The 26,337-nt window shown below is 43.8% G+C and overlaps 1 protein-coding gene across 1 annotated transcript in view; it reads right to left on the reverse strand.

Moving 5' to 3' along the window:
* The window catches only part of USH2A (usherin), a 646,790-nt gene that overhangs the window by 615,562 nt on the left and 4,891 nt on the right, over window positions 1–26,337 (reverse strand). The window contains exon 2 of the mRNA XM_048504848.1: window positions 19,262–19,427. Within this exon, the coding sequence (XP_048360805.1) occupies window positions 19,262–19,427 (166 nt within the window). The remainder of the gene's footprint in view (window positions 1–19,261; window positions 19,428–26,337) is intronic.

Below are 26,337 nucleotides of genomic sequence, written 5' to 3' on the forward strand. Positions count from 1 at the left end.
TTTTCTTCTGTAGTCTATGTTATTTATAGTATATTGATTACTATGCAATACAAAACTTTGTTTATCCTACATTTTAGGAGAAATCATTTTAAATTCAGGGTATGTTGGTTTTAGGTATAACCTTTTTTTTAGGAAGGTTGTCTTACATTCAGGATCTTCTTCCTTTCCTGTAAATATGGCAATTAATCTCACTTTTCCTCCTCACAAAACAAAGACATCCTAGGGTTTTCTGCTATTCTTTAAATGCTTTGCACTAAAGCAAATTCTCCCATGCCACAGCTGCTCCAGTGCTCCAAAGCCATATTCATCCCTGTTTTTTTATGCTCTCTGATTATCTAAAGGGCCTCTATGTTTGATCAATCTATCTATTTCGGTGTTTGTATCTTCATTTTATCACATTAGCGTGCAAAGAATTCAGTGACAACTCCGACGTATAACCACTTGGTTAACTGGGAATATTTAAGTCCTGAAGCCATTCTGAGGGGCAAAAAGACCTGCAAAGGTAAGGCAGAAAAAACGAAAATAGAGACATGTCTCCTAACCCTTTTCCTCTAAGGATTTCACATTGCTCTGCAAAGCAATGGCAGAGTCAGAAGACAGAAAGGGACTTCATCAGGGGATCAGAGTGACAGAAGTGTCATAAAACAGAGAATCCAGGGGGGATATAAAGGGATTGGTAAAGAAAAGTGAGGGGGAGAGGCAGAAGAATAGGGTCGGGAGGAGCAAGTTTTCTCTTTGCCTTTCTTTCTTTTGCCTCAGGCCCATATCGGCTTTTCCCTTTTTTGACTTAACTGGGATGAATTTTAATTGCAGCCTCTCAGAGAATTTCATAGGCTATATATTTTCTACTTGTGAGGAGTGGATTTCCCATTCATCACAGGATTGCAGGCAAAAATCCCTGGAGCATTTTGCTTTTTCTTTCAAAGTTAGCTTTGTTATATTAAAAAAAGTAAATCAATAACTTCGGGACCATTTTGACTGTCTGTTACATACTCTCACATGTGTCTCAAATCTAGTGATTACATGACTGCTTGATCCTACCTGTTCCTTATCTCCATATACAGATTCAGACTGATATACCTTTCACGCACCAATATTCTCACAAATATTTTCAAGAGGAGCTTGTCATTGTGGGAACTCTATAAAGCGGAGGATCACATGTTAAAATGTGGGAATCTTCACTTTCAAAACTCTCAGTATGTCAACTATTCACAAGTTTTCATTTCCTCTCAAATTCTCTTGTTATCTCATCAGTGTTGATACACTGTTTCTTCAGCTAAACAGTCCTGTTTAAATACCCCAGTTACTGGTATTTCCCTCAACATCTACACAAACTCTTCTCTGTTGAATCAGTCAAAATGTTTGCAGGAGTTTCTCTTTGTCTTTTTTTACCTCTTCTGTAAATTCAGTATCATCCTTCACCAATATTACTACTTTTTCTTCCAGCTTTATATTAGTTCTTCCTCCTCTAAAACTCTCTTTCTCTATCTTGGCATTTTAAATCCCCTTTCATTTTCTTGGTTGTCTCTCTTATTCCAGTAATATCTTTCTTATCCTTGAAAACATGTCACTCCAATTCAGCAGTCTTATTACATATGCTCCTAGCATTTGTCTAAAAGATATTTAGCTTTTCTTTTTGCCCTCCTTTACTCTCCTTCCTCTCTATCTCCTACAATGTTAATCCCTTCTCAACGGGAAATGGTTTTCCTTCAATCCAAGTCTTTCCTTTTGTGCGTAGTGCCACTAGTTCAACTGGAATCCCTCAAAGAACCATGTAAATTAAAAGAAAAGAAGGGGCCAATGATGGAAATCTGGTGAGTACCTGAAGCAATTAACCTGATGTTGAAGAACTAGTTCTGTATTAATACAAATTTAACCTCATACAATGAAATCAGAAAGGAACCAGAATATGGTGTGATTCTGGAGGTCCCCCTGTTATTCCAGATAATCTATGATCATCCTGCAAAATCCTTACTGCCCACCTATAGCCGTACAGTAGGATATTACAAATATAACAAGTGCAAAATTAATTGCTTGTACTGGTAGAGTTTCATCATTCAGAGAGATTCCAAAAATCCATTTCAAAGAGATCCCTATCATTATTGCTAATAAATGCTGCCATTCAGCACCAGCACTAAGCTAGTTGAGGCAGAAAACACAGAAGTGGCAGTCCCCTAAGAAACATTATATATTTCATACATATGAATTTTTCATAAGTATATACTTATGAAATGAGAGAAATGAGAGACAGCCAGAGAGAGAGGACTGCCAATTTGTTGCTGTTGTTGTTGTTTATTGTTGTGTGATATTTTAGTTAACTGATATGGAGAAATGATGATGCAAACCATTTCGAGTCTAAGCAAATGGGCAGGAGGTCTAATAATCCAATAAATAAATAACAATTAAAAAATATTTCTATGGATGTTTATGTATCTATATACATGTATCTATACACATATTATATATTATACAGTCTTCCGCAGATGAAAATTTACAAGTGGAGAAATTTGTGGTTAGGGGGGGCTTTACCCAAAGTTTGTATCCTCCCTTCTCCTCTACTTCTCTGCCTCTCACTTTCCCCATCCTGACATCCCTTCTCTCTGCCACACTATCCCAGCTTTCTCTTTCTGTCACCCTACCTGTAAGGCTGAACACAACTTTCTTTCCACCCCATTACCCAAACTATTTATTTCTGCCCACCTACCCAATTCTCTATTTTTCTTTCTCTCTGCCACCATTCTTCAGCTGTCTTTCTCTCTTCCACCTTACCCCATGCAAATAGCTGGACCTCTCCTTCTGCTTAGGGGTGCCATAAAGGAACAGAGACCAAATATTGGCATAAGAGCAAGACACTGTTCTACACAAAATGGTTGCCCCCTCAGATAATTTTGGGAGCTATCTTGTGGGTTGAGCCTGGGCAAGAAGGCTGTTGGCAACTGAACTTTTCCCTTGGCCCAAAGGTGTGCTTGGCTGGACAACGGGGTTAGCTAATCTCCATTGTCTCACCTTAAGGTGATTCGATCACTGCTCCAAGCAGACCATTACTCACCCTAATTTGCACCCATCCCAGCAATTAATCAGTATTCAGGAGAACAGTCCAGAGATTCTCTTGCATCCTGATGACTTATTCATGCCTTTCCCATCTCATTGTTCAAACCTCAAAAAGGAAATCAATTATTTATCTCTGGCTTTTTGCCATATTACCCTATACTGTTGCCAGATTGACCTATGGTGGACCAAGGAATCCTGTTTTTGATACAGTGGCATCTCTACCACCTCAGCTAATCCTTGGGGTGTGCAACAACTCCCACTCCCCAAAGAGAGACAGAGGCCCAACAGGGAGGGAAGCGTGTTGCAGGGGTGGAAGGTTTGATAGCTGTATGTTGGCTTTGGCCACTCCACTCATGCATACACACAGGCCTTTTCTGCCAAAAATCCTGTCATGAACTAATATATAAGCTGCCACCAAAATCTGAGGTAAAAATGGAATTTAGAGAGGCCTTTAAACAAAGCTAGATTTTATTTTAGAAACTTTTCACCTCAGGTTGTTGTTGTTTCAGATAGGTATGTTTCTGGTTTCTGTAGGCAGATATTTCTTAGTGGCTACAGAGCAAATGCAGGTTCACTTAAATGGCTGTTGCAGTTACAAGATTTAGCTTCACTTAAAGATGGCTGTTTCAGTTTCCAGATTACTTCACATATAGTTTCACACATGCACAGGTGTCTCTGCTTAGGGTAAACCTTTTCAACACAGCCCTGAACACTCACCTGAAACTCCCACCCTTAACTCAAAAGGGTCTCATACTGTTTTAGGACAGATTAAGCTCTGGGGTTTCACTAAACCCACACTTAACTCTACCAGTTAAGCTAAACACATTTTCATGGGCTCTACGGCACCAGTAACTAGGTATGGTCTCCTCATGAGGCAATAGCCAAGCCTTCTGTGTGGTCTTAGGAGTGTCCCCGTGAAATCAGTTTCCTTCTTGTTTTCCACTCACACAGGCCTCCTAGCCTTGGTGAAAACAAGGTTCTTTCCTCTCAGCAAGGATGTAGGTAAGGGGGGGTTCTCGGGTTCAACCCCCATTGCATGCCTGAAGCTCCGCCCCCCATTTGTGTGGGTTTTTTGTATTTGTTAGTGTTTTTTGGGTTTTGGCCTGGAAGGGGGCGCATTTTTCAGGCTAGCAACACCAAAAATTTCAGGGATTTGTTGGGAGACTCTCCTGATTATAATAACCAGGTTTGGTGAGGTTTTGTCCAGAGGGTCCAAAATTATGGACTTCCAAAGTGGGTGCCCCATCTCCCATTGTTTTCAATGGGAGCTAATAGAAGATGAGGGCTAGGGTCCATAACTTTGGACCCCCTGAACCAAACTTCACCAAACCTGGGAGGTATCATCAGAATAGTCTCTTACTCATGCTTTGTGAAGTTTGGTCCAGGGGGTCAAAAGCTATGGAATCCCAAATGGGGTGCCCCCATCCCCCATTGTTTCCAATGGGAGCTAATAGAAGATGAGGTTACACCTTTGAGGGTCCATAACTTTGGACCCCCTGAACCAAACTTCACCAAACCTGGGTGGTATCATCAGACATGTCTCCTAAAGATACCCTGAACTCCTCCTCATTAGGAGAGTCTCTTAAAGCTAACCTGAAAGTTTGGTGCTGCTTGCTTAACAATTTCACCCCTGACAGCAGGCACCCTCCAAATTTCCCCAGATTCTCCTTTTAAATCCACCCCCTTCAGCATGGATTTAAAGGGAGAATCTGAGGTCCCCAGTTTAAACATTGAAAGTGATGCTGTTTCAGGGTGGGGGAGAATCCACCCCAAAACTTTCACTTTCAATGTTGTTTTAACTGGGGACCCCAGATTCTCCCTTTAAGGTGGATTTAAAAGGAAAATTTGGGCTCTCTAGTTTAAACACCATTGAAAGTGATGCTGTTTGGGGTGGATTCCAGCATCACATGGGGGTGGCGTAAAACTTAGAATTTGCACTGGGCTCCATTTTCCGTAGCTATGCCTCTGCCCAGAGGAGAGGGCAGAAGGGGCTGCTGGCTGGAAGCCCAGCTTGTGGGGGGCGGGGGGGGGGCGGGGCAGGGGAGTCTGCCATTCCTGGCCTCAGAGAGCTGCCTTTATAAGCACTGAGGCTGGGGGCGGGGCTTGGGGAGGCATGGCCATGCCCCGAAGGGTGGGTGGGGGCCTGGCCCCATCCCCTGAATCCCCCCATAAAAAATCTATACCTATGTCCCTGCCTCTCAGTCTGAGATCTCTTTGAGAACACTGGTCCCTAGCCATTCTCCTTCTGTCTCTGGCCCTCTCTGCCTTTAGACTCCATCTCCCCTGACTGAATCTGAGGACTGACACAAACTGAATGTCACACAAATTCACAATCTGCTTTCAAGATCTTTCTGATCTGTTCAAAATCTCCCCTTTCCCAAATTCTCTTTCAGACTTTTCCTACTTTTAAATGAGCCAGCACACCCTATCTGTAGCTCCTGGCTACTGCATTTCAGCCAGCCAATCAGGTGGTGCTCTGGTTAACACTTGGTGCTCCTGCTCTGGCTGGACTGCACCTTTTAAAATTAACCATTATAAAGCCTAATCCGTCACAGGGTGCATACAGCAGTGCCGAAATAGGGAAGCCTGTTTTGGGCAGTGGTTCAATGTATCTACAAAGAAAAATAAGTTTGTTTGTACTTGTCTCCCTCCAAAGCAACTTGCATAATGTTCTCTCACACCCTGCCTGACAAAATTAAGTCTACACAAAAGACCTTGCCCCATCTCCAGCCCTGGATCATACACCCCAGTGGAAAAAAAATAGGTATTAATGTGCTTATCTGCCCAGTGTTGTACTAATGTTTCTTCCTCAGACTAATACCTTGAATGACCACTACTTTGTATAGTCATTGTTTAACAGCTGTATTTTTTTCAGCTAACTTTCCCCTTGGAGACACTTCCAAGCCCGGACACATCAGGCTGATGTCTTAACCCATTCGACCAATGACCCAGCCATTAAGGTTGATGTATGTCACTTGTCCTTCCAAGGAAGGGCAGGAAATCCCTTTGTCTAGGGAGATTTAGGATCTCTCTGCATAACCCTGAGGGTCTGTTTTTCCCCATAAGAAGCCCACTCTCCCATAGACAATGTTCAGTATCTCTGGACCACTCTCTGTCAGTGATATTGTTCCACAGTCCTGTTTCTTCCAGGGCTAAGCACAAGTACCTCAGTTCTGTTCATTCGACCATTCCACTCCAAGATCAGGTGACTATAACTTTTATTGACCCTTCCCATATATACCTTAAATATTCCAGGCCTATCCCCTCACAACTGCTGATATCCTAGGACTGTGTGTGTGTTCTGCTGCTTTTATTGTGTGCTTGTCTACCCCCATTTTTCCTAAACAAAAATTATTAAACTTTATTCGCTCTCCTGCAAATTTCTCCTGTGGAAAACTGACTTTCACATACAAAGGCAATCAAGTCCCCTTGTTGCCCAGTCTTTTGCAAAGCCAAGAGTCTGCTCCAGCTAATTTCCCACACTGAAAGGGAAAGACTTGTCACCACTTCAAGTAACGATGCTGCCTCAGAACCCATTTTGGAATATAAATATTAGCCATTCTTAAGCGGATTCTGCATGGGCCAAAAACAGTGGTGTGAAAGCGGTGCGAAAATGGTGTAAACCTTTTTACACTGTTTTAAACCATTTTACACCATTTTCACACTGCTGTTTTTGACCCATGCGGAATCCGCCATAGTGTGTGTGTTCTGGATCAATGAGTGCATCCCCAGTTTGAAGGGGGGACCTCCTTTTGCTGCTGGAATGTTGGTTGTTTCCTCTTCGACTCTGCTTTCCCTTCAAGACTGGTAACTATCACACATCCCTGAAACCTTATCCAACTTGGACCTTTTTTTCTTTTAGTCAGATCTTGGATTCTTTCTGTGTGTGCTCCTTGCCTAAAATACATACTTTGTTTTCAGTAACTATTGTTAACACAAGGCAATTTGTTAATTGCCTTGTACAACTGGCTGCTCATTTGAGAGTCTTCATCCATGGCCCTTTCCGCACGGGCAAAAACGACGGCCTGGGGGCGGTAAAAACGCCGCCCCCAGGCCACCGTTCGCACAGGCGGCGCTGCTGCAACGCAGCAGTGCCGACCTGACTGCGCTCCCCCTCCCCCAGGGCGGCTTCAGGCCGCCCTAAACAACAACCCTTTAAAGGGTTGTTGTTGAGGGGAAAGCGTCTTCCCGGCGGCGCAGTGCGAACCGCGCCGCCAGGAACACGCTGTTTCCCCTTCCCTTTCCCATGTACCTCTCGTGTCGCCGTCCTGCTGGCCTCCTAAGTCCCTCCCTCGCTGTCCTCCGACCCCTGGAGGTCGGAGGGCAGCGTGGGCGGGGCTGAGGAGGCCAGCAGGACGGCGACACGAGAGGTACATGGGAAAGGGAAGGGGGGAGAGGCGGCTCCATGCGGAGCCACCTGCCATCTGCCGGCCTCTCCAGAGACCGTCCGCATGCCTGCATGCGAACGGCCTCCGCCTCCACGCCGGCGGAATTCCTGCCGGCATGGAGGCGCCCTTACGGCCGTGCGGAAACGGCCCATGATTATATTGGTATACCCAGGTTATTGATTACAGTTACCACACATCTTTCTCTGTGTCCAGCTAATTTCCCCACCTTAAAGTGGAGACTGGCTACTTAGGGTAACACTCAAATCTCTCTTTCTGTCCTGTTATCCCAAGTGATTCTTTCAGCCTCACTACCCAACTCTCCCTTTCTGCCGCTCTACCCAAACTCTTTCTTTCTGCACCACTATCCCAGCTTTATTTCTCTCTTTCTGCACCACTATCCGAACTTTCTTTTTCTCGGTCTACCACCCTGCCCAGATCTCTATCTTTCTTTCCTCCTTACTACTTACAATTCTGTCACTCTGTCTTTCTTCTCACCAATCCCAGCTCTGTTTCTGTCCACCCACCCGTAGCCCTGTTCTTGCCAGCTTGTCTGGAGATGCTCTGGGAAAGTATGGCAATACTTTCTTCTCCCCAGCCCCATTGTCTCACCAGGCCTGCTGTTCTGCCATCACTGCAAGGCCCATTACACCTCCAAGCTGTACCACCTAGGGTGAATATGTTCTGTGTGCTGCATTTGGGAGGGACTCAAACATCCCAATTGTTGTAATCAGACCTAGGAGATCCCACGAGTCTGCAGAAACATCTGTTTTGGTAAGTGTGTCCCTGATCTATGAACTAAGGTATCCACAAATGAAGCAAGAGAGAACTGTGTATTAAAGAACACAAATACAAAAGTTAATGTTAAACATACATTAACAATGTTGCCTTTTTCAAACTTCAAGCACTACTCTCACAAACTCCAAACAATGCACAAGGAAGCCCAATGCCATTAACAGTTGTACAGAAGAGGGAATTTGGGTAATCCATGTCGTCTCTGCAACACCAGGTCCCTATTCTAAGTACCCAGAGCCCCAATATTAAACCATAATCAAGGAATCTTCATCAGATCTGAAAACCAATTGTGAACAATTGATTCTTCTGTGTATCACAACTGATTTCCCCCTCCCAACGTACACACGCACACAAACACATACAAAACTGCTTCCCCATTCTTAGAATCTATATCTATAAATGCAAAATACCACTCACTGACTCACTCATGCACAGAACTCAAAAACCACCGAACCTACAATGTTGAAATTTGGCACACCGGTTCATTATGTGGTTTAGGTGCTCGCTAAGGAAGGATTTTTCAAAATATTCAGTTTTACTCGAGTTATTACACAATTACTGTTTTAACTGCTCATCTCTGGCCATCTGCGTGGACATTCTAAGGGCAAACCAGCCCCTCAGTCCACAGACATGCTGAACGAACATTCTAAGGATGACAGTTAAACACAGCCAGCTTCTACAAACAGGCTGCAAAAAAGCATGCTGAATGTCACCCCAAAGTTAACAGACAGGCTGTGAAAAAGTACTCCTCCACCCACCCTCACATTAACAACACCACTACAGCCAAATACAATCAAACCAGATTACAAACCACACTATCACCTTGGACTACTAAACATTTGTCGAGTTTTGCATATGGACATCAGATTGATTACTGTGCAGACAAGTTTACTGCTCTTGGCCTCCGATTACACTGTGCTTGGTGTTGTGTTCTGAAGTGGTGGGAGGAGAACCTGCTATTTTCAATTGCTTTACACATGGTACCAATAGTACTAAAAAGAGCATGACAGTAATACTCTGCTACCCTTCAGAGGCAATCCCCCCTTTCCTTTTGGGAGCCATACCCTGCAGCAGTAAAGCACAACTCTGTCATGATCCAAGGAGCTAAGGTGCTTTCACTCCTTCCTCCTGCCAACTATTCTACTGGGGAACAGGAGATCAAACAAGAAGGGAGAGATGAGCACTCTCTCTGGGAGATTTAAAATTGGAGGAGGGCCTTATCTATGGTGTAGCCTGGCAGATACCCCACAGGGTAGCCTCCTATGTACAGTGGGACTAATAGAAAAGGATGGTAGAAAATAGAGCAAATTCAAAATGTAAACTGTGACGCATTTTTGAGAAAGCATGGATTGTGAAAATTCGGCACTTTATAGAGCGGGAATAAAGAGGGTGCAGGGAGCATCGACTTTTCCCCATGGCTTCAGAATCCCTAATATAACCCCTGGAGAAAGGGAGACTCATAGGAAAATAAAAATTATTTAATTATGGGATGAAGGCTTGGAGAAGGGTAGTCTGCCATTTATAGGAGCAGCAGTGGTGTAGTGGTTAAGAGCAGGTGCATTCTAATCTGGAGGAACCGGGTTTGATTCCTCGCCCTGCCTCTTGAGCTGTGGAGGCTTATCTGGGGGATTCAGATTAGCCTGTGCACTCCCACACATGCCAGCTGGGTGACCTTGGGCTAGTCACAGCTTTTTGGAGCTCTCTCATCCCCACCCACCTCACAGGGTGTTTGTTGTGAGGAGGGAAGGGCAAGAAGGTTGTAAGCCCCTTTGAGTCTCCTACAGGAGAGAAAGGGGGGATATAAATCCAAACTCTTAATAGTGCTTTGGGTTAGCTCCAGCAATTATTCATGCCTGCCTGGAAGTACTGCTCTTTGATTTGCCAAGTATTTCACTCAGTATTAAGCACAGAATGTTTAATAATTAAGTAATGTATCTAAAACTGACTTTTCAGACAAGTCTCTCCCAAAGTGCCACATATTATTAAAGTAAACACCAGCTCTGCCCCGAAGATTGCAACTAAAAAGACATGAGAGCTAAATCAGACATTACAGTAACCACAGGTCAACCCATGGCAGCCAACACCATTTTAGATGAGACTTCAGTAATTTAAAAATTGCTGCAAGGCACTGTGCAGGAGTACCATGCAATAAGTTTCCCTCTGTCCCATGCACCCCATGCACCTTTTCAACTGCCAAAGCAGTTGTAGGGGACTGTTTGGGTACTTGAAAAGGCAGACAGGGGAAGTAAATGGTGCTGCTGCAATATGACAATACTGCGATGCCTAAATTCTCCTCTAAAATGGTGGTGGGGGCCACATATTGGAGCCATGGCTGCCATATTATCTAGTTTGGCCCTCAATGGAATAAACATAAAAGGAAGAACAGGGTCAAAATAGACATTTAATGAACATGCAAATTTATATAGATTTAATCAAACTAAAACCTTATAATTGATAACTTAAAATGACATTAATTAGATTGCAGCCAGGAGTGCAATCCAGGGAGGGGGGGAATAGCTGAGGCACACCCAGCATAAACACACTGCCTCCTAAGAGTTTTGCTGTGTCACAGTCAGCAAGTCAAAAGTGATGCTCCCCTATGTCTGTGAAATCCCCCTATATAATACAGTGGACTGTGTCTACCTTTTTGCTACAAAGGAGGGCATACTGAAGCCGAAAGCCAGCTCCATCCCCCAGGAATACCCACTTCAGCACTGGCTCCTGTGCCAGATGAGCATAGGCGCTGTGGATGCATTGGCACTTAGGCGTCACACAGCTGCACAGCTCTCCTGTGCCAGCATAAGTGCCTTTGTAGCCAGCATAAATGCCCCTTATACCAGTGTAAGCCCCCTCCCCCAGGATTGCACTATTAATTACTCTAGATAGTGAGGAGAATTATTTGGAACTGCATGAAAAAGTGTTATTAGAAGAATAATTTTTTCTGTCCCACCATGAAACAAATTCTACAAAGCATAGACTGATATTAAGAGTGCAATCCTAAAGAGAGTTATATCCATCCAAGCCCATTGACTTCAATGGACTCAGAAGGATGCAACTCCATTCAGGAGCTGCAGAAACCTTCATCTGAAAAGAGGTAAAATGATCAACTAGGCATAAGAATCAAACAGAAGGACCAGCTAGTTTCAACAGCTTCTGTATTCTTCCTGTTCCCCGATTGGAGATTACTTATATCTATTTTTAGCATGTTGCCCTTGAACTCTGACCAAGCCCCAGGGCATGTAGCTGATACATTGAACAAAAGAAGATTAATTCTCTGTATGTATTAATTTCCGCTATACCAGTCAGTAGATAACAGGAATCATGTTTATCAGGTGGTACATGAACATATAAAAGAAATTAAGGTCTACACATCTAGCTTGACTATAATTTCTGACAACCTCAGACACAACTTTTCAAAACTTAAATAATCTCAAATAAAGACCATGAATAAGAACTAAGCAAACAAAACATTAGAATATACATGAATAAACATGCTTGTGCTATTTACAAAAGTGTCTAATAAATGTAAATGCAATAACAAAAATTTAAAAATGTTAAATAATAACACATTCACCTTTGTGACCATTTTTGTTTAATATGTAACTGTATATTAAAACAATCCACCCCCCCTCCATAGCGCCCTGCCTCCCTGCCCCCCTTAGTGCAGGCTGGAGAAGCAGCCTACTCCCTTCAGGCTGAAAACAGCCTGGTGGGAACTACACTTCCCATGAGATCCTGGGGCTCACAAGGTCTCCTGGGAAGTGTAGTGCCCACCAGGCCGTTTTCAGCCTGAAGGGAACAGGCAACTTCTCCAGCCTGCACTGTTTCACAAAGGTAAGTGTGTGGGGGGGGGGTGCCGCAGGGGGGGCACTGTGGGGGTGATTTTCGGGGGGGGCAGATGTGCGCCCCATGCAACGTGCACCCCCAGCCCCCTGGTAGCTCTGCCTCTGGAGTAGACTGCATAGGAGAAGCCAGGCAACCCAGCTCTACCTTTGCCAAGAGGCCACCATCCAAGAACATATCTGAGGCCACTGCTACCATGCCAGGGCAGACATTGTAAAGTCTGGCTACTGATGGGGTGTGTCTGCAGGCACCAGAGGAGTCCTGTCTCCCTGCAGGGCACCCTGAAGAAAAGAACATAAGAAAGAGCCTGCTGCATCAGACCAGAGTCCATCTAGTCCAGCACTCTGCTACTCGCAGTGGCCCACCAGGTGCCTTTGGGAGCTCACAAGCAGGATGTGAAAGCAATGGCCTTCTGCTGCTGCTGCATTCGAGCACCTGGTTTGCTAAGACCTGCCCCTCAAATCCCAACTCCTCCCCGAATGCCAGTTGTGCTGTTAGTCTGCACCTCCTGATCTGCTCTGGCTGACTGACCATCTGCTTGGGTAGAGAACCACTGTAGAGCAGCAAAAGAGCTGCATGCAGCTCCGGAGTCCCAGGTTTCAGACCCCTGTCAGGCTGTGCCTCAGAATTATCTACCATTCACTCGCAAATGAAAGCTCTTCGATTCAATGACAGGAGATTTACCATCTCTGGAGCCTGCACGTGTTACCTTCTTATCAGGATGCAACTCTGAATTGGGAAATTCCTGGAGATTTGGGGATGGAATGGGGTGACTAGGGTGGGTTTGGGGCAGGGAGGTACCTCCACAGGGTACAATGCCATAGAGTCTACTTTCCAAAACAGCCACATCCTTCAGGAGATCAATTGTAGCCTGGAGTTAAGTTATAATTCCAGCAGATCTCTGTGAAGCTGGTGACCCTAATAATCTAAGTAACAAATAAAAGGTGATAAAATTCAGAGACCAAAGTAACAAAAAAAGGAATACAGTGGATATCTTAAGTGAACTTAAGATTGCATCTTTTAGTTTACTTTTACTTTGTACAGTTATAATGAGAAAGTAAATGTGTTGTTCTATTTAAAATTTTCTTGGCATTAGCCATAAAACCTGGAAAACTGGAAAACACTGGAGGACAATTTAAAAAAAATCACAAATTGGAAAGGACAAGTTTTTTCTTGATAGTCAAATAGTTATGATGTAAAGCGGTCTCATTAAATCATAAGTACTTTAACCTTTTCTTGAGCGGGCCGGAAGATTTAAAGATTTATAAAGAAATTTTGCCTAAACTAGGAAATGACTCACATTTGACATGTATTGCAATGATAATGCTGATTTCAACAGGCACTCTAAGAGCATTTCACTCCCAGGAGAGTAATTCAGTTCTGGTTACCTCTTTGCATTTTGAATTTAAACTTTCTTTCTAAGGCTTTTAATGTACTGTTGCCTGCCAAAACACAGCAGAGTTATACAGACATGTTCACGACAAATAAAGGCTAGTATTTTAAAAATATATATCATTTAATAATTATAGGGCCTGAATTGGCAACAAACACACCAAGCTGGCAGATTCCATAGAACTGTATACTGTTTGCTACTTTGAGGGTGAAGTTAGAATTTCTTAAAATGTCACCTTGTTTTTCTTCATTATTTTTTTTTAAAAGCATACTACCTAATGGGTTGACCCACTGCAGCAGACACACCTATGTTAACACAGGCAAACCTGACCACTATATCCCTGGCAAATGGAATATGCCTTTCTATTTCTGCCCTTTTCCCCACCTCTCACCTCAGTTTATTACCTTTATTAGCTTCATTTAAAGAAAATCAAATTGTATTGCATAATATTTGTATACACATTGCTGGCATCAAGAATTGGCATCATCAGGAAGGAAGTGAATCTCCAGGACCCTATGGAACACACAAAAGCAATTCCTGATTATTGGACCCCCTGAAAGGATTGGTCCATCCAAGGATGACTCCCTTTATCCTTCTCTCCCTTCCAACAGCAGCTCTTTGCTAACACATACATACCTGATATCCACTAACATAGTGGCGGCCAGCCTATGGGTGATCCAGATGTTCATGGACTACAATTCTCATCAGCCCCTGCCATACCAAAACTGCCACCATCCTGAGCAAAATAAGTAGATGAATTAGCAGCTGCAATGGCTGCTCCTCAGCTCATTCACCAGCATAGATGAGTAAGCAACAGTGATGCCTAGAAGCAAGTACTGCCACATGCTTGCTTATCACAAAGTGCCAGAAGTACTGAGAACAGGCCCTACTGATTAGCAGTATTGGATTAGCAGTAGTCACTAATTTCCCTTGTAAGACAGCCAAGCAGTCAGGTGAGTCACCAGTAGTGATGGCAGCTTCTAAGTTCAATTGCTCATAACAATCACTAGGAAAGGTTTTCATCAGTGCATGCTTACCTGCTCACTGACTCAAAGTGGCAAGCAGGAAGGAGAGCAATTATGACAGATGATTTTAAGTGCCATTACTGCTCACACACCATACCACCAATGGCCTCTGATCACTCAGATCCTTTAGTGGTACCTGCCCCCACCATTTCTGCTGACAGAAAGAGAATGTTGTCCATACTCACACATATGCACTAAGACACACACACAAACACCTAGAGCCAGAACCAAAACCACTAATACATCAGATGAGAGTGTCCGTTCCTATGTGCCATTTAATAATCTCAGGAGGTCATATTATTGAGCCTAAAAGGACAAAGGTAAAAGACAGCCCCACTGTAACAAGACAAGTAGCGTACTTCACCTGGATATTTTTGTCAGCATTCTTTGCTTTGGCTGCAAATGGCTAAGGCTTTAAGTCTTTCCTACCATACTAGACTTTAAGAGTTTTACAGCCCCACCCAAGGTGCCATGGGCCCAGCTGCAGCACCATGCTGGGCCATCATCCCCAAAAAAGCTTCCCAGTGGCAAACGAGGCTGGTAAAACAAAAAAGCCTCCCCACCACCTCCCCACCAAGAAGCACCATTGGGCTTCACAGATTTACACCACCCTTTTTAGTGGCATAAGTCAGAAACCACCGTTGCCAGTGTAACACGACAAAGGACCGGTGGAAGCCAACTAACATTGGCTCCTCCCCCAGCTTGCCACCAGAATGCTGTCAGTGGCAGGGATACTGGTGCTGTGTCCAGCACCATGTTCCAGCATTGGGGAAGGCCACAGTGACTGCACACCAGTGAAATCACCCATCTATAGGGGTAAGTGCACTGGGGAGGACAAATCCACAGGCAAGGATACAAAGATCCCCCCCCCCAATGAGACTCTTAGCTGAGATGCCCAGGATTGAGCAAGGGACTTTAGAGATATCAAATATCGACTCCAACCCCTTCATTTGTTTCTTTGAGGCACTGAACCATGTTCTGCTACTTTGATTTGAACACATAACCTCACAGGAAACTACCCAAACTCAAACCAATCAACTGAACTGCCTCCATCAAGTGGGTGGGTCAGAATTTATCTGTACAATCTGGAAATCCAAGCATTTATAGTATTTCCCCTAAATAAGGGCACAGGACACTTAGCCTATAAAACATTGTGGCAACTTAGCCAGTGCTGCTACAATGAAAGCAGTTTTGAGCAAGAATTTATCATTATTTATTATCATTAAAGGAAATGTGACTTCCTTGTTCATTACACAATTCCAACCTTTATCAGCTTCTGAGTCCAGTACAAAATGTGGCTGACAGAACAGCATAAATGTAACATCCTTCTGAGTATAAAGTTCATTAGTTTGGTCTTAAGGTCACTTTTTCAATCCAACAGCCAAAAAATTTTATTCACACCAATTTGCTGTTATATCAGGAAAAAAGATAACTGAGAAAGAAAGCATAGAGGAAAGAATATATCTAGAAATGATAGAAATAAATCTAACTAGAAGACAACCACTGCACATGTTTATAAGAATTCACAATAAGACTTTCTAACCAGTATGCTTTCTAACTAGTATGTGATGACCAGGGACAGACTGGGAAAGCAAAAACAGACCTGGGGGGAAAGAGCTTCAGAGTGGGCTCTACTACATACTTCTGCTCAGCTTGAAGAGTGAAATCTAGGAGGACAAAGGGCACAGAACTAACAAGTGTCCAGCAGGAAAGGAGGGGGAGAGGGTTGCATCTTCCCCTCTGCAGAACCTAAGGCTGGGTTTTTATCTCAGGACCAAACTAGGCATAACAGTGTCCTTGTGGTCACCATGAAAATGCCACTACCATTTAAAAGTCATTTTAAAATGCTGAAAGGGTCTGATCTTGATAAAACCCAAAGCACCATTGACTGTGGTGGTCGTTTCCTCCCTCCACACATAACACACCTTATCAAATGCTAAAACAGCTGCACTCCCCTACCCCCCCCCCCCCCACACACACACACTCATACAGGGGGGACTCAAGTGCCATGCTTTGGGCTTACAACACTTTTAAATTACTGTAAAATGATACAGAATCCTTGTGGTGGTTCTGAAGATGCCCTCACATCAAGTGTGACCCCCATTCTGTCTCCAAGGAGCTCAGGGCAGCATACATCATTCTCATTTTCCTACTTCTATTTTAACAACAACTTTGTGAGCCTGGTGAGGCTTGAGAGAAGGAGACTAAGATAACAACTGATTAAAGCTTATGAAGCAAATTTTATGACTGAACGGGGATTCGTCCCACATCTCCCAACTCCTTGCCCAGCACTATAACAACCACATCAACTAGCTATTAAACACTTTGAATAGGGACTTTAAAAAGAATGGTTTGCCAAAGGCCACCTAGCGTAGAAATGGTGAGAGAAGAAATGGTTACATTGCAGAAGACCACAAGAGGTAAGGACAGACTGTGATGTTTCTGACACAGTTTTCTCAGAACTCTCTCAAACCCATCTACCTCACAAGGTGTCTGTTGTGGGAAGAGGAAGGGAATGTGATTATAAGCTGCTTTGAGACACCACAGAAGTAGAGAAAATGGAATAAAAGCAAGGTGGGTGAGACTGACCATATTTTCGTCAGGTAGGGAAACCACTCATTCAGGTTTTTCCCACCTTTTTCCCTTCAGGGATTGAGGTGCCTCTAATAATGGTAGCATTAGGTAGAAAGCACTTTCCCCTAGCCTTGTTGACACCCAGAAGGTGGAGGATGCACATGGACTTTTATTTCTATTTTCCATAGGCACTCCCTCATGGAGGCACAAATAAAACAAATACTTGAGGCAGATTTTAACTTTACAAAAATAACAGATTTATTTAACAGGCAGAGGAGATGGTAAAAGTAGTAATATTAACTTGCAAATGGATTTGGATGAGGCAAATAAGGCAGGAGGCAAGAGGAATATATTTATACTATTCACAAGAGAGTTTGGCACAGAAACTTATAGTTTCTAGTTTCTTCAGCACAGCACTTGAGATTACTTAGTTCAGTTTACCTTAAATGTTTCCAAGATGTTTCACAGTTTGTACAGTTCATTTTCTTAGATGTTCTGGCTTATGGCTGTTCACATATAGGGTCCTAATGTAGGCTAGGTACATTCACTCAGTACCCTCACACAGCTCTCCCAGTTAGGAAAAACCCTCAGATATAAAACAAAGGCTCATTATGAATGGAACATTTGCCTCAAGCCTGTTCTCTGTGCAATGGGCTTGTAGTGGGCTCTCCTTGCATTTCTGTTTATGCACAAGGAAGCAGCCCAGTGCCTTGGATCTCCTTGCAAGTCTTAAATGGGCCTCTGGTTTTCTCCCAGTTCTCTTAACTCCGCTCATCAACAACCTTAAAAGCACAGAGCAGACTCTCTCTCTCTCTCTCTCTCTCTCTCTCTCTCTCCCCTTGTCCACTCTCTCTTTCTCTGGGCCACCACTACAAAAGAAGAGAAGAGAAGAGATTTGTTTTAAAGCAGTGTTACTTGAAATAAAGTTTTAAAAGGGAGTGGGGAAGCAGAGTGGGAGAGATGGGGTGGAGCCAAAAAGATGTCTGCTTGTACTGTTCCTTGATAAAGCCTTCTCTGTTATTTTGTATTGAAATCTCTCCATATGTGCACTTCAGAGAAGCAGGAAAGAGTCAGTAGCATGGGGGGGGGGGCAAGGAGGAAGGGTCCAGGGCACCTGGCAACTGAGGCTGTGCTGGTGGAGGAGAGACTGAGCACAGATGTTAGACAAAGAGGGGGAGGTTCTTTTGAACAAATCAGAGTACCCAGGGTTTGTATAAGGCAGGCATGCCCTATGTCACAAATCTGCTTTCAAAACAAGGATGAAGCGCATATGTATAGTGGCCACTGTCTCTCCTCTATGTGCCCTCTTCCCTTTGTGCATCTCTCCCTGATGCTCAGTTTAGCTTTCATCTCTCATAGTTTGATGTACCGTTATGCACATACCGTTACGCCCCAATGACCCCACCCTCTTCCCCTCCCACTTACCCTTTTCAGCTGGCTGCTTTGCCAACTGAAAAAGCAGCCTGGCTGGGCTATGGGGGAGGTCAATGATCCCCCTGTCCCTCCATAGATACACCACTACCTACTTTGTTGTTTAAAAGCAGGGTGGTATGGTGGTTAGGAACACATTCTATCAGCTGCATCTTATTTACCAACTCTATGGTTCCTAGACTCAGGTGATCTGACCATGGTGGGGATACTTTTACCTATTACTGTAAGCTGCCTTGAAGAAAGGCAGGATATAAACATTTTAATTAAAAAATGGCAAGAACCTTTGGAAAATTTAGTGCATCCTGATTTTCACCAATTGGACTCCAAGGCAGAGTAATATCTCTAAGGGACAGGGCAAATGGAAAGTTTAAATAAATATAGTTTACAGAAATAGATCAAGTTACTGGACTGGAGGAATATTTGAACACCTTTATAATTTTATAAGATAGATTTAAAATTTAGTGGTGTCTGACTATTAAGCCTGTAAAGGGAAATATAAGCAATACCCTCTTCTGTATTTATTAGCCAAAAATGCTTCAATCCCAAATTAAAATATAATGTCCCTTAATGTTGCTTAAAACTTGCTTATTTTAATGTTATTTCAATAGAATATTTAGACAACCATTATTGTCTCCCTCAGAATGTCCCAGTTTACCAACCACCATATCTTAACTTGAACTTTTAATGTTTCAACGTTTGTTCAAATACACTATCTCAGACAATTCATATCTTTAACCATGCTAAATGTTTTTTATTTCACTCACCTGCACGCTAAGATGATTCCATTTCTTCACAAGAATTCTCCCCAGTGTCATTACTTTTATCGGTGGCTGCAGCCCATTTACAGTGCGATAATAAAACATGGTCTCTTTCTCAGAGATGGTAAGCTTGAACACGGTCTGGCCATCAACAGCTTTCTCTACCACACACCTTTGGAAACAATAAAGAAAAAAAAAGCAACCATCAAAAGTCAACTTCCAGAAGAGTAGTTGGGTTGTTTATGAACAAATATATGTACTTATAAAGTTTAGAGAAAGATTAATCAAATTAAGGAGGAAAATATGTTGATAGAGGGGAGCATACAATGCAATGCAGAACACTGTGAAAATTGCAAACTGGCTTACAGAAGACATGCATCAGTATCTACCCTTGCATCAATATCTGATGCATTACACAGAATAGTGGTTTTGTATTTTATTGCTAAATATAAAACCTTTCTGCATGAACAAATCATGACAGGCTTTAGTGAACACAGAGGGTGTTGGCACAGGTTGATGTAAACCAGGTTTTCCCTTGTCTTTGCTCTTGCATGATAGACCAATGACTTGAAGAGAACTTCCAGTCTATGCTTCCATTTTGACAGAGCACTTTTAATAATGTAGAACAGCCATCCTGCTTTCACTATTCAAATTAGAAGAATGCTCTACAGTTGTTCAGTTCTTACCATGAAGCTACAGTTATTTTCAGGAGAATGCTCCAGGGCTGACACTAGTTAATGATAAACTCTTTATTCTCCCTTGGAAAGCATCTATAGCATAGCAGCATAGTATATGTTTGCATGCAGAAGAACCCTACATCTCCAGTTATCCAAGTAGCTTTAAACGGCCTGAGATTCTGGACAGCTGCTACCAGTTAGAATAGACAATACTTAGCTAGATGAGGCAATTATCAGATTCAGTATAAGGTAGCATCATATGTTCATAAGCTCACCAAACACTATATTCATATTGAAAAATGATCCCACTTCCATCGCTATAGTTAGAAAGCTCTGAATCACCGAAATTAGAATCCTTCTGAAGATAAAGAAGCTTCATGTCTTCCACTGCACAGTTGAAACTAGCATACCCTGTCTTGAATCCATATTGGGGGTGGTCAACTTTTTTTGATATTGTTTATGTTCAGTTTTTAAAGGCCTGAATATTGTAGGGAAAGTTTTCATTTTTTTTGGAGTTTTTAAAGTTGTTCCTGAATTTTAGGAGCCCTGCACAGCAAATGCAACGGTCAGCTGAGATGACCCCTGCATTCAGCTGTACAGAACCTCCTTCCCACAAGTCAGAGCAGGCTTTGCAGGCAGGAAGAAAGAACTGCTTTTGGGATCAGGAATCTCCCAGCCCCACAGGCAGCTCAGAAAGCTGAAAAAGCCAAAAACTATTTGGCTTTTTCAGAGCCAGGCTATTCAGGGGTGTTGGTTATTCAGATTTACTGAATGATCAGTCCTAAATATACTATCTAAACCTTACAAATGGATTGCTGCTTTCACTCATAACTACAGCGCTTAGGAGAATTCTAGACTTTAACCTTCATGTCACTGATGTTGCTGTCCAAGGGTGGAACCAACGTTGTTCAGAGTTCCCCCCACACCCAAATATTCACACCACATGCTTATCTGTGGGTAAAAACATCTATTGACAGGAAAAGAAGTGTGAGGCGCAGCATCTGAGCACTGGGCAACCCATTGGTTGTCACCCAGTAAGACCGAAACTGATGACCTTGGGCAGCTTTAGCGGAGCTCCTTTGGGCAGATACCTCTTGCTAGAGATCTGCTTTTGCACAGTGCAGCCTTCGCAGAATTCTACTGGGTGGGAGCCTCCTGCTGAGAGGCCATTTCTGCTAAAGGGCACAAGCCTCAGTAGCCACCCTTGGCATTCTGACTCATGGCTTGCTCCGAACCTCATGAAGAGATTCTGCTAAAATAGGGGGAACTCCTCAGCTCCCCCCCCCCATCAGATCAGTTCCCATGTGCAACCCGCCAGGTTGACTATGACAGAGATCCAAGCATTAGAACCACAACTATGAGGGAGACGAGGGTGGGAAGCTCTCTGAGCACTGCAGCACCCAGATGGCAGGCCCAAGGTTGGGCCTTATATGGCCCCTGGTTAGCCCACCTTGATGATGTTGTGGCACCGTGCCTGCACCATAACGCATCCATGTCTGCCCACCCCAGGCATGACTGCTGTTGGCTACCTCCTCCATCCAGGTGCACAGGCCTCTCTTCTTTGCCCTCCCTGGCCTGCAGCAGCGGCCGCAGTAAGTCCCGGTCACTACTTTGTTAGTAGTGGGTGTCATACTTAATACAATATGGGCATGATAACCCCAAAGGTAAGCATTTGTATAATGTACGCTTATTTCAAAGAGCAGACAGCTGAAAAACCAGCCTGGCTGGGCTGCTAGCTAAACTAAGGTATGTGGGGAGGGGGTGGGGAGTGCAGGAAGCAGGGCCCTGCCCCTCATGGGCTTCCACGCAGGCCCCTGTCCCCCTTACCTTAGTTCAGCTGGCTGCAAAGAGCAGCTTGCTGAAAAAGCAGCCTGGCTGCACCACTGGCTGAACTAAGGTAAATGGGGGGTAGGTCCCCCATGCCCCCATTGGGCCCTGCCCCCACTTACCATAGTTCAGCTGAACTTAGATCAGCCGACTGCAAAGAGCAGTTGACTGAAAAGGCGAGGTGGGGCAAGGGAAAGGGGGGAGGAGTGGGGAGGTGATTTTCCAAAGGGGGAGGAGTGGGGGTGATTTTCCACCCCCACGTGACCCCAATGGCATGCACCCGGGGCACGGTGCCCCCCATCCCGTGGTAGCTACGCGACTGATAAAGAGTAGGTTCTAGTGTAATCCTTGCACTCTTTTCATATATTGTTTTGATTAAATGTCTTTGTTCTGCATGGTGGTACACAAGGAAGAATTTGATTCAAACAGTCCTCAGACACAGTCATGCTGGGAGACCATGGGCAGATTACAAATGAAGACTTGGTTTCTCAACTGCAAAACAGTGGCTTGCTACAGAGGCTTGTTCATGCAGTTCTAAATGAAATTACTCCCTTCTAACTTCACTAAAGTCAATGGGTTTAGTCTCTGTGTCAGTCTATTTAGGATGGCACCATTTAACAGTGAGCACAATAAGAGCCAATTGTTATTTCTCACTGAGTTTAATTGGATTATGAATGTGTGTTCAGGATCACATTATGCTTGTGCTGTAAAACTGATTACCTATTTATAAAACTGTAACCTATTTTTATGCTTAACCATGTATGTAGTACCAGTGTTCTGACAATATGTTATCAATAAAATCATTTGAAACAGCAACTATAAAAAATCTTTGTATATGTCTGTGTGTATGTATTTGTAACATGTGCCTTTCTTTCTGTAAGTTCTGTTATTTGTTCAAAACTATAGCGTACAATTTAGCAAAAGGGATTTATTCATTTTCAACTAACTCCCATTCTATTTAGTAGAATTTAAATATGAGGACTTTTACTGGACTCTGCCCATTGACAGCTCTGTCATGAATTCAGCATAGTTAAATGGATTTTAATCGCTACTCTCTTTCAGACTTCATCATTGTCAGCAAAATTTTAAAGCCAAAAATGCAATCTGCAAGTTTCCTAAATGTGCATTTCTTAACATATTGGTGATTTTATCTGTATGTAAACATGTTAGTTTTTAGTTAACAAATATTTGAGAGAAGACACAGCCAAGTAGGAAAATATTTAGGAACTGGATTCGCCCAGTTCCTGGATAAACAACAATTGGATAATCCAAGGTTTATTAATTTTGCTTATCTGAAAACAAACAGCCCCATATGTGGACCCTTCCACAGGTGTGGTAATTTTAACAAGAGAAATGACCTTGATGTGCAGCACTCTCGAATCCAGAAAGTTGTTAGAGTTTACAGTTATTTGCAGCCTATTTATCACTTGGTGAACAGGAAGTGAGTGTTCCTGTACACACACAAAATTATCTCATCCTAACAGAAAAATGGCATAGTGACATCAGATCTTATTAGCCATTGTCTTTTCATTTCTTTCCTAAAGCACAGCTGCTCATCTGGAAGTTGCTGCACTCTCTTTTCAAAAAGTTTCTTTCTTCGATTTTAAATTATTTGGAAACCACAACAGTCAACACACACACACACAAACACACACCGATGTCTCAAAAAAGCTGACTTGACAACATGCAAAACATGATGGTATACAGGATGGATTGTTCTGAGTTAAGGGAACAAAATCTATATGTAACATTTATATTTTCTCTTTTTTTCTCATGCCCATATGACTGCATTCCAATGAAGGTTATCTGAACAGATGTATTGCCATTCATCTATAACCAATCTGAAGACTGAAAAGGCAGTTATTCCTTACAAATAATATTGGGCCTCTCTATAAGTCTTTGACATTGTGGACCATCAGATTCTACTGACTATGAGAGGTCCAATGGGCACTGGATGAAGAATTTTGGAAAGGTTTTAATCCTCCCTTTCTAAGACCGAGTGCTTTTCCACATGGGTTTTTTTCCGACTTAGCTGCTTAACTATATCGCTGCTTCTTCCCTTCTTGTTATAGACTTTATTTTTTCCTGGTGGGTGTTCTTCCTGGTTTGTCTTTTAGTTTCCCCAATTTTTATTTTTTAAACAAGGGTGGGGAGCAATGACCAGAAGGGGGAAACCAATGCAGTTAAAAAACTGAGCTGGAGAAAAAAAACACATAAAAGCCCTGGTGTTATCAGCTTTTTGGGAATTATTCTATACTAGCGGGCCCCAGCCACACGTTGCTGTGGCTTATTGTGGTGAAATGGGAAAGGAACAGTAGCAGCAAATCAATTGCAGAGGCCAGCAGTACGTGCTCATGGAAACACTCAGGCTGATACTGTGCAATGTCATTGATGTCTTCCCTTGCATGGCACCCCCTCCCTCCCCTTTCCCTTTGCTAGACTGGGTGGGTCATATCCAGATGCTGTGCCCCTTCCCTCCCTTCCCTTGCATGCCACGCCTCACTCTCTCCCCTCCCTAACTTCTCTTCCCTTGCATGCCTCCCCCTGCATCCCTTCCCTCTCCCACCCTCTCTTCCCTTGCATGCCACCCCTCCCCCTCCCTCCCTTCCATCTCCCTCTGCTAGGGTGGGTGGGACATATCCAGATGCTGGGCCCGCTCCCTCCCCTCCCTTGCATGCCACCCCTCACTCTCTGTCCCCTCCCTCACTTCTCTTCCCTTACATGCCTCCCCCATCCCTTCCCTCTCTGCTGAATGTGTATGACAGCAGGTGTGTTGTGTGGTAGTAGTGGGTGAGGCACAGAGAGTGAAAGGTACCTGCGTGTGAGGGGAGAACCCCACCTGACGTCTCACACGGCAACACGTGTATGTGTTTCACGTCCACTCGAGTTATTGCCTATGTAGTGTTTTCACTGCTCATATCTGGCCATCTGAGCGAACATTCTAAGGGCATGAACATTCTAAGGGTGACAGTTACACACAGGCAGCTTCATGGCCTGGTGCACCAGGAAAAAGATGTTTTACCTGGCTCAGGTGTGTTGTCTGACAGCGGGAGGTACGTAAGAACACAGTAGGGGGAATGAGTAAGTGTCTGTGAAATTTTCAGAGCGTTTGGGCCAGCAGGTGCGGGGTTATTCTCGAAGCAACAAACGCATGGTTCCATTTTTATATATATAGATGGGAATTTAGAGGATGTACTGCTTCTGTTGTTCATATCTACATAATGCTGGAAGAAAGTTTTCATAGGTTTTGGGCGAGGTATCACTATGATCATGAAATGCAGCTTGTTATCTTACCAATCTAGCCCTCTCAGACATGGCTGAATTACAAGACTGAAACAGAACCCAGATGAAGTAGGCAGATTATTCTTGTGAGATTGTGAATGTTGGATAGAAAGGACAGAGTGTGAGGTAAGGGATCTGCATACTGATGGGATTAAACTTGGAGAATTGTATGATCTCACCCATATACCTTTAGAATAATATGAGGTTCATAGTCGTGGGTATTCTGCAGGGATGTAGGTATAGATTTTTTAATAGGGTGGGTTCAGGGGGGCAGGGCCACGCCCCCACCCGCCCCTGGGGCGTGTTCATGCCTAGCCAAGCCCCGCCCCAGCCTCAGTGTTTAAAAAAGCAGCTCTCCGAGGCCAGGGACAGATGACTCCCCTACCTCGCCTACCCCCCCCCCCCACCGACTGGGCTCCTAGCCGGAAGCTGGCAGCCCCTTCTGCCCTCCCCTCCGGGCAGAGGCATAGCTAGGAAAAATGGAGCCAGGTGTTTTGCACAAACACCCCATGGGCGGCCGCTGTGATGGTTGAATCCACCCCCAAACAGCATCACTTTCAATGGTGTTTAAACTAGGGAGCCCAGATTCTCCTTTTAAATCCACCTTAAAGGGAAAATCTGGGGTCCCCAGTTAAAACAACATTGAAAGTGATGCTGTTTGGAGGTGGATTAACCCCCACCCTGAAACAGCATCACTTTCAATGTTTAAACTGGGGACCTCAGATTCTCCCTTTAAATCCATGCTGAAGGGGTGGATTTAAAAGGAGAATCTGGGGAAATTTGGGGGTGCCTGCTGTCAGGCATGCAATTGCTAAGCTAGCAGCACAAACTTTCAGAGTATCTTTAGAAGACTCTCCTAAGGATACCACCCAGGTTTGGTGAAGTTTGTTTCAGGGGGTTCAAAGTTATGGACCCTCAAAGGTGTCGCCCCCATCTCCTATTAGCTCCTATTGGAAACAATGGGGGATGGGGCACCCCCTTTGGGAATTCAAAACTTTGGACCCCCTAAACCAAACATCACCAAACCTGGGTGGTATCATCAGGAGAATCTCCCAACAAATCCCTGAAATTTTGGTGCTGCTAGCCTAAAAACTGCGCCCCTGCACGCCAAAAACGAAAAAACAGTTAAAAATAAAAAAACCCACAAACATGTAATGGGGGGGGGGGTTAAACCCGAGAACCCTCCCCCTTACCTACATCCTTGGCATTCTGTGCAGTCCCACATTGGGACTGCACTTGTGCAGGCCTGCCACAAAAAGATTTTCAAGCTGTCTGCTCTGCAGCTCTAGTGCACTC

Source organism: Sphaerodactylus townsendi, linkage group LG01 (assembly GCF_021028975.2).
Source record: "Sphaerodactylus townsendi isolate TG3544 linkage group LG01, MPM_Stown_v2.3, whole genome shotgun sequence".
NCBI classification, from domain to species: Eukaryota; Metazoa; Chordata; class Lepidosauria; order Squamata; family Sphaerodactylidae; genus Sphaerodactylus; species Sphaerodactylus townsendi.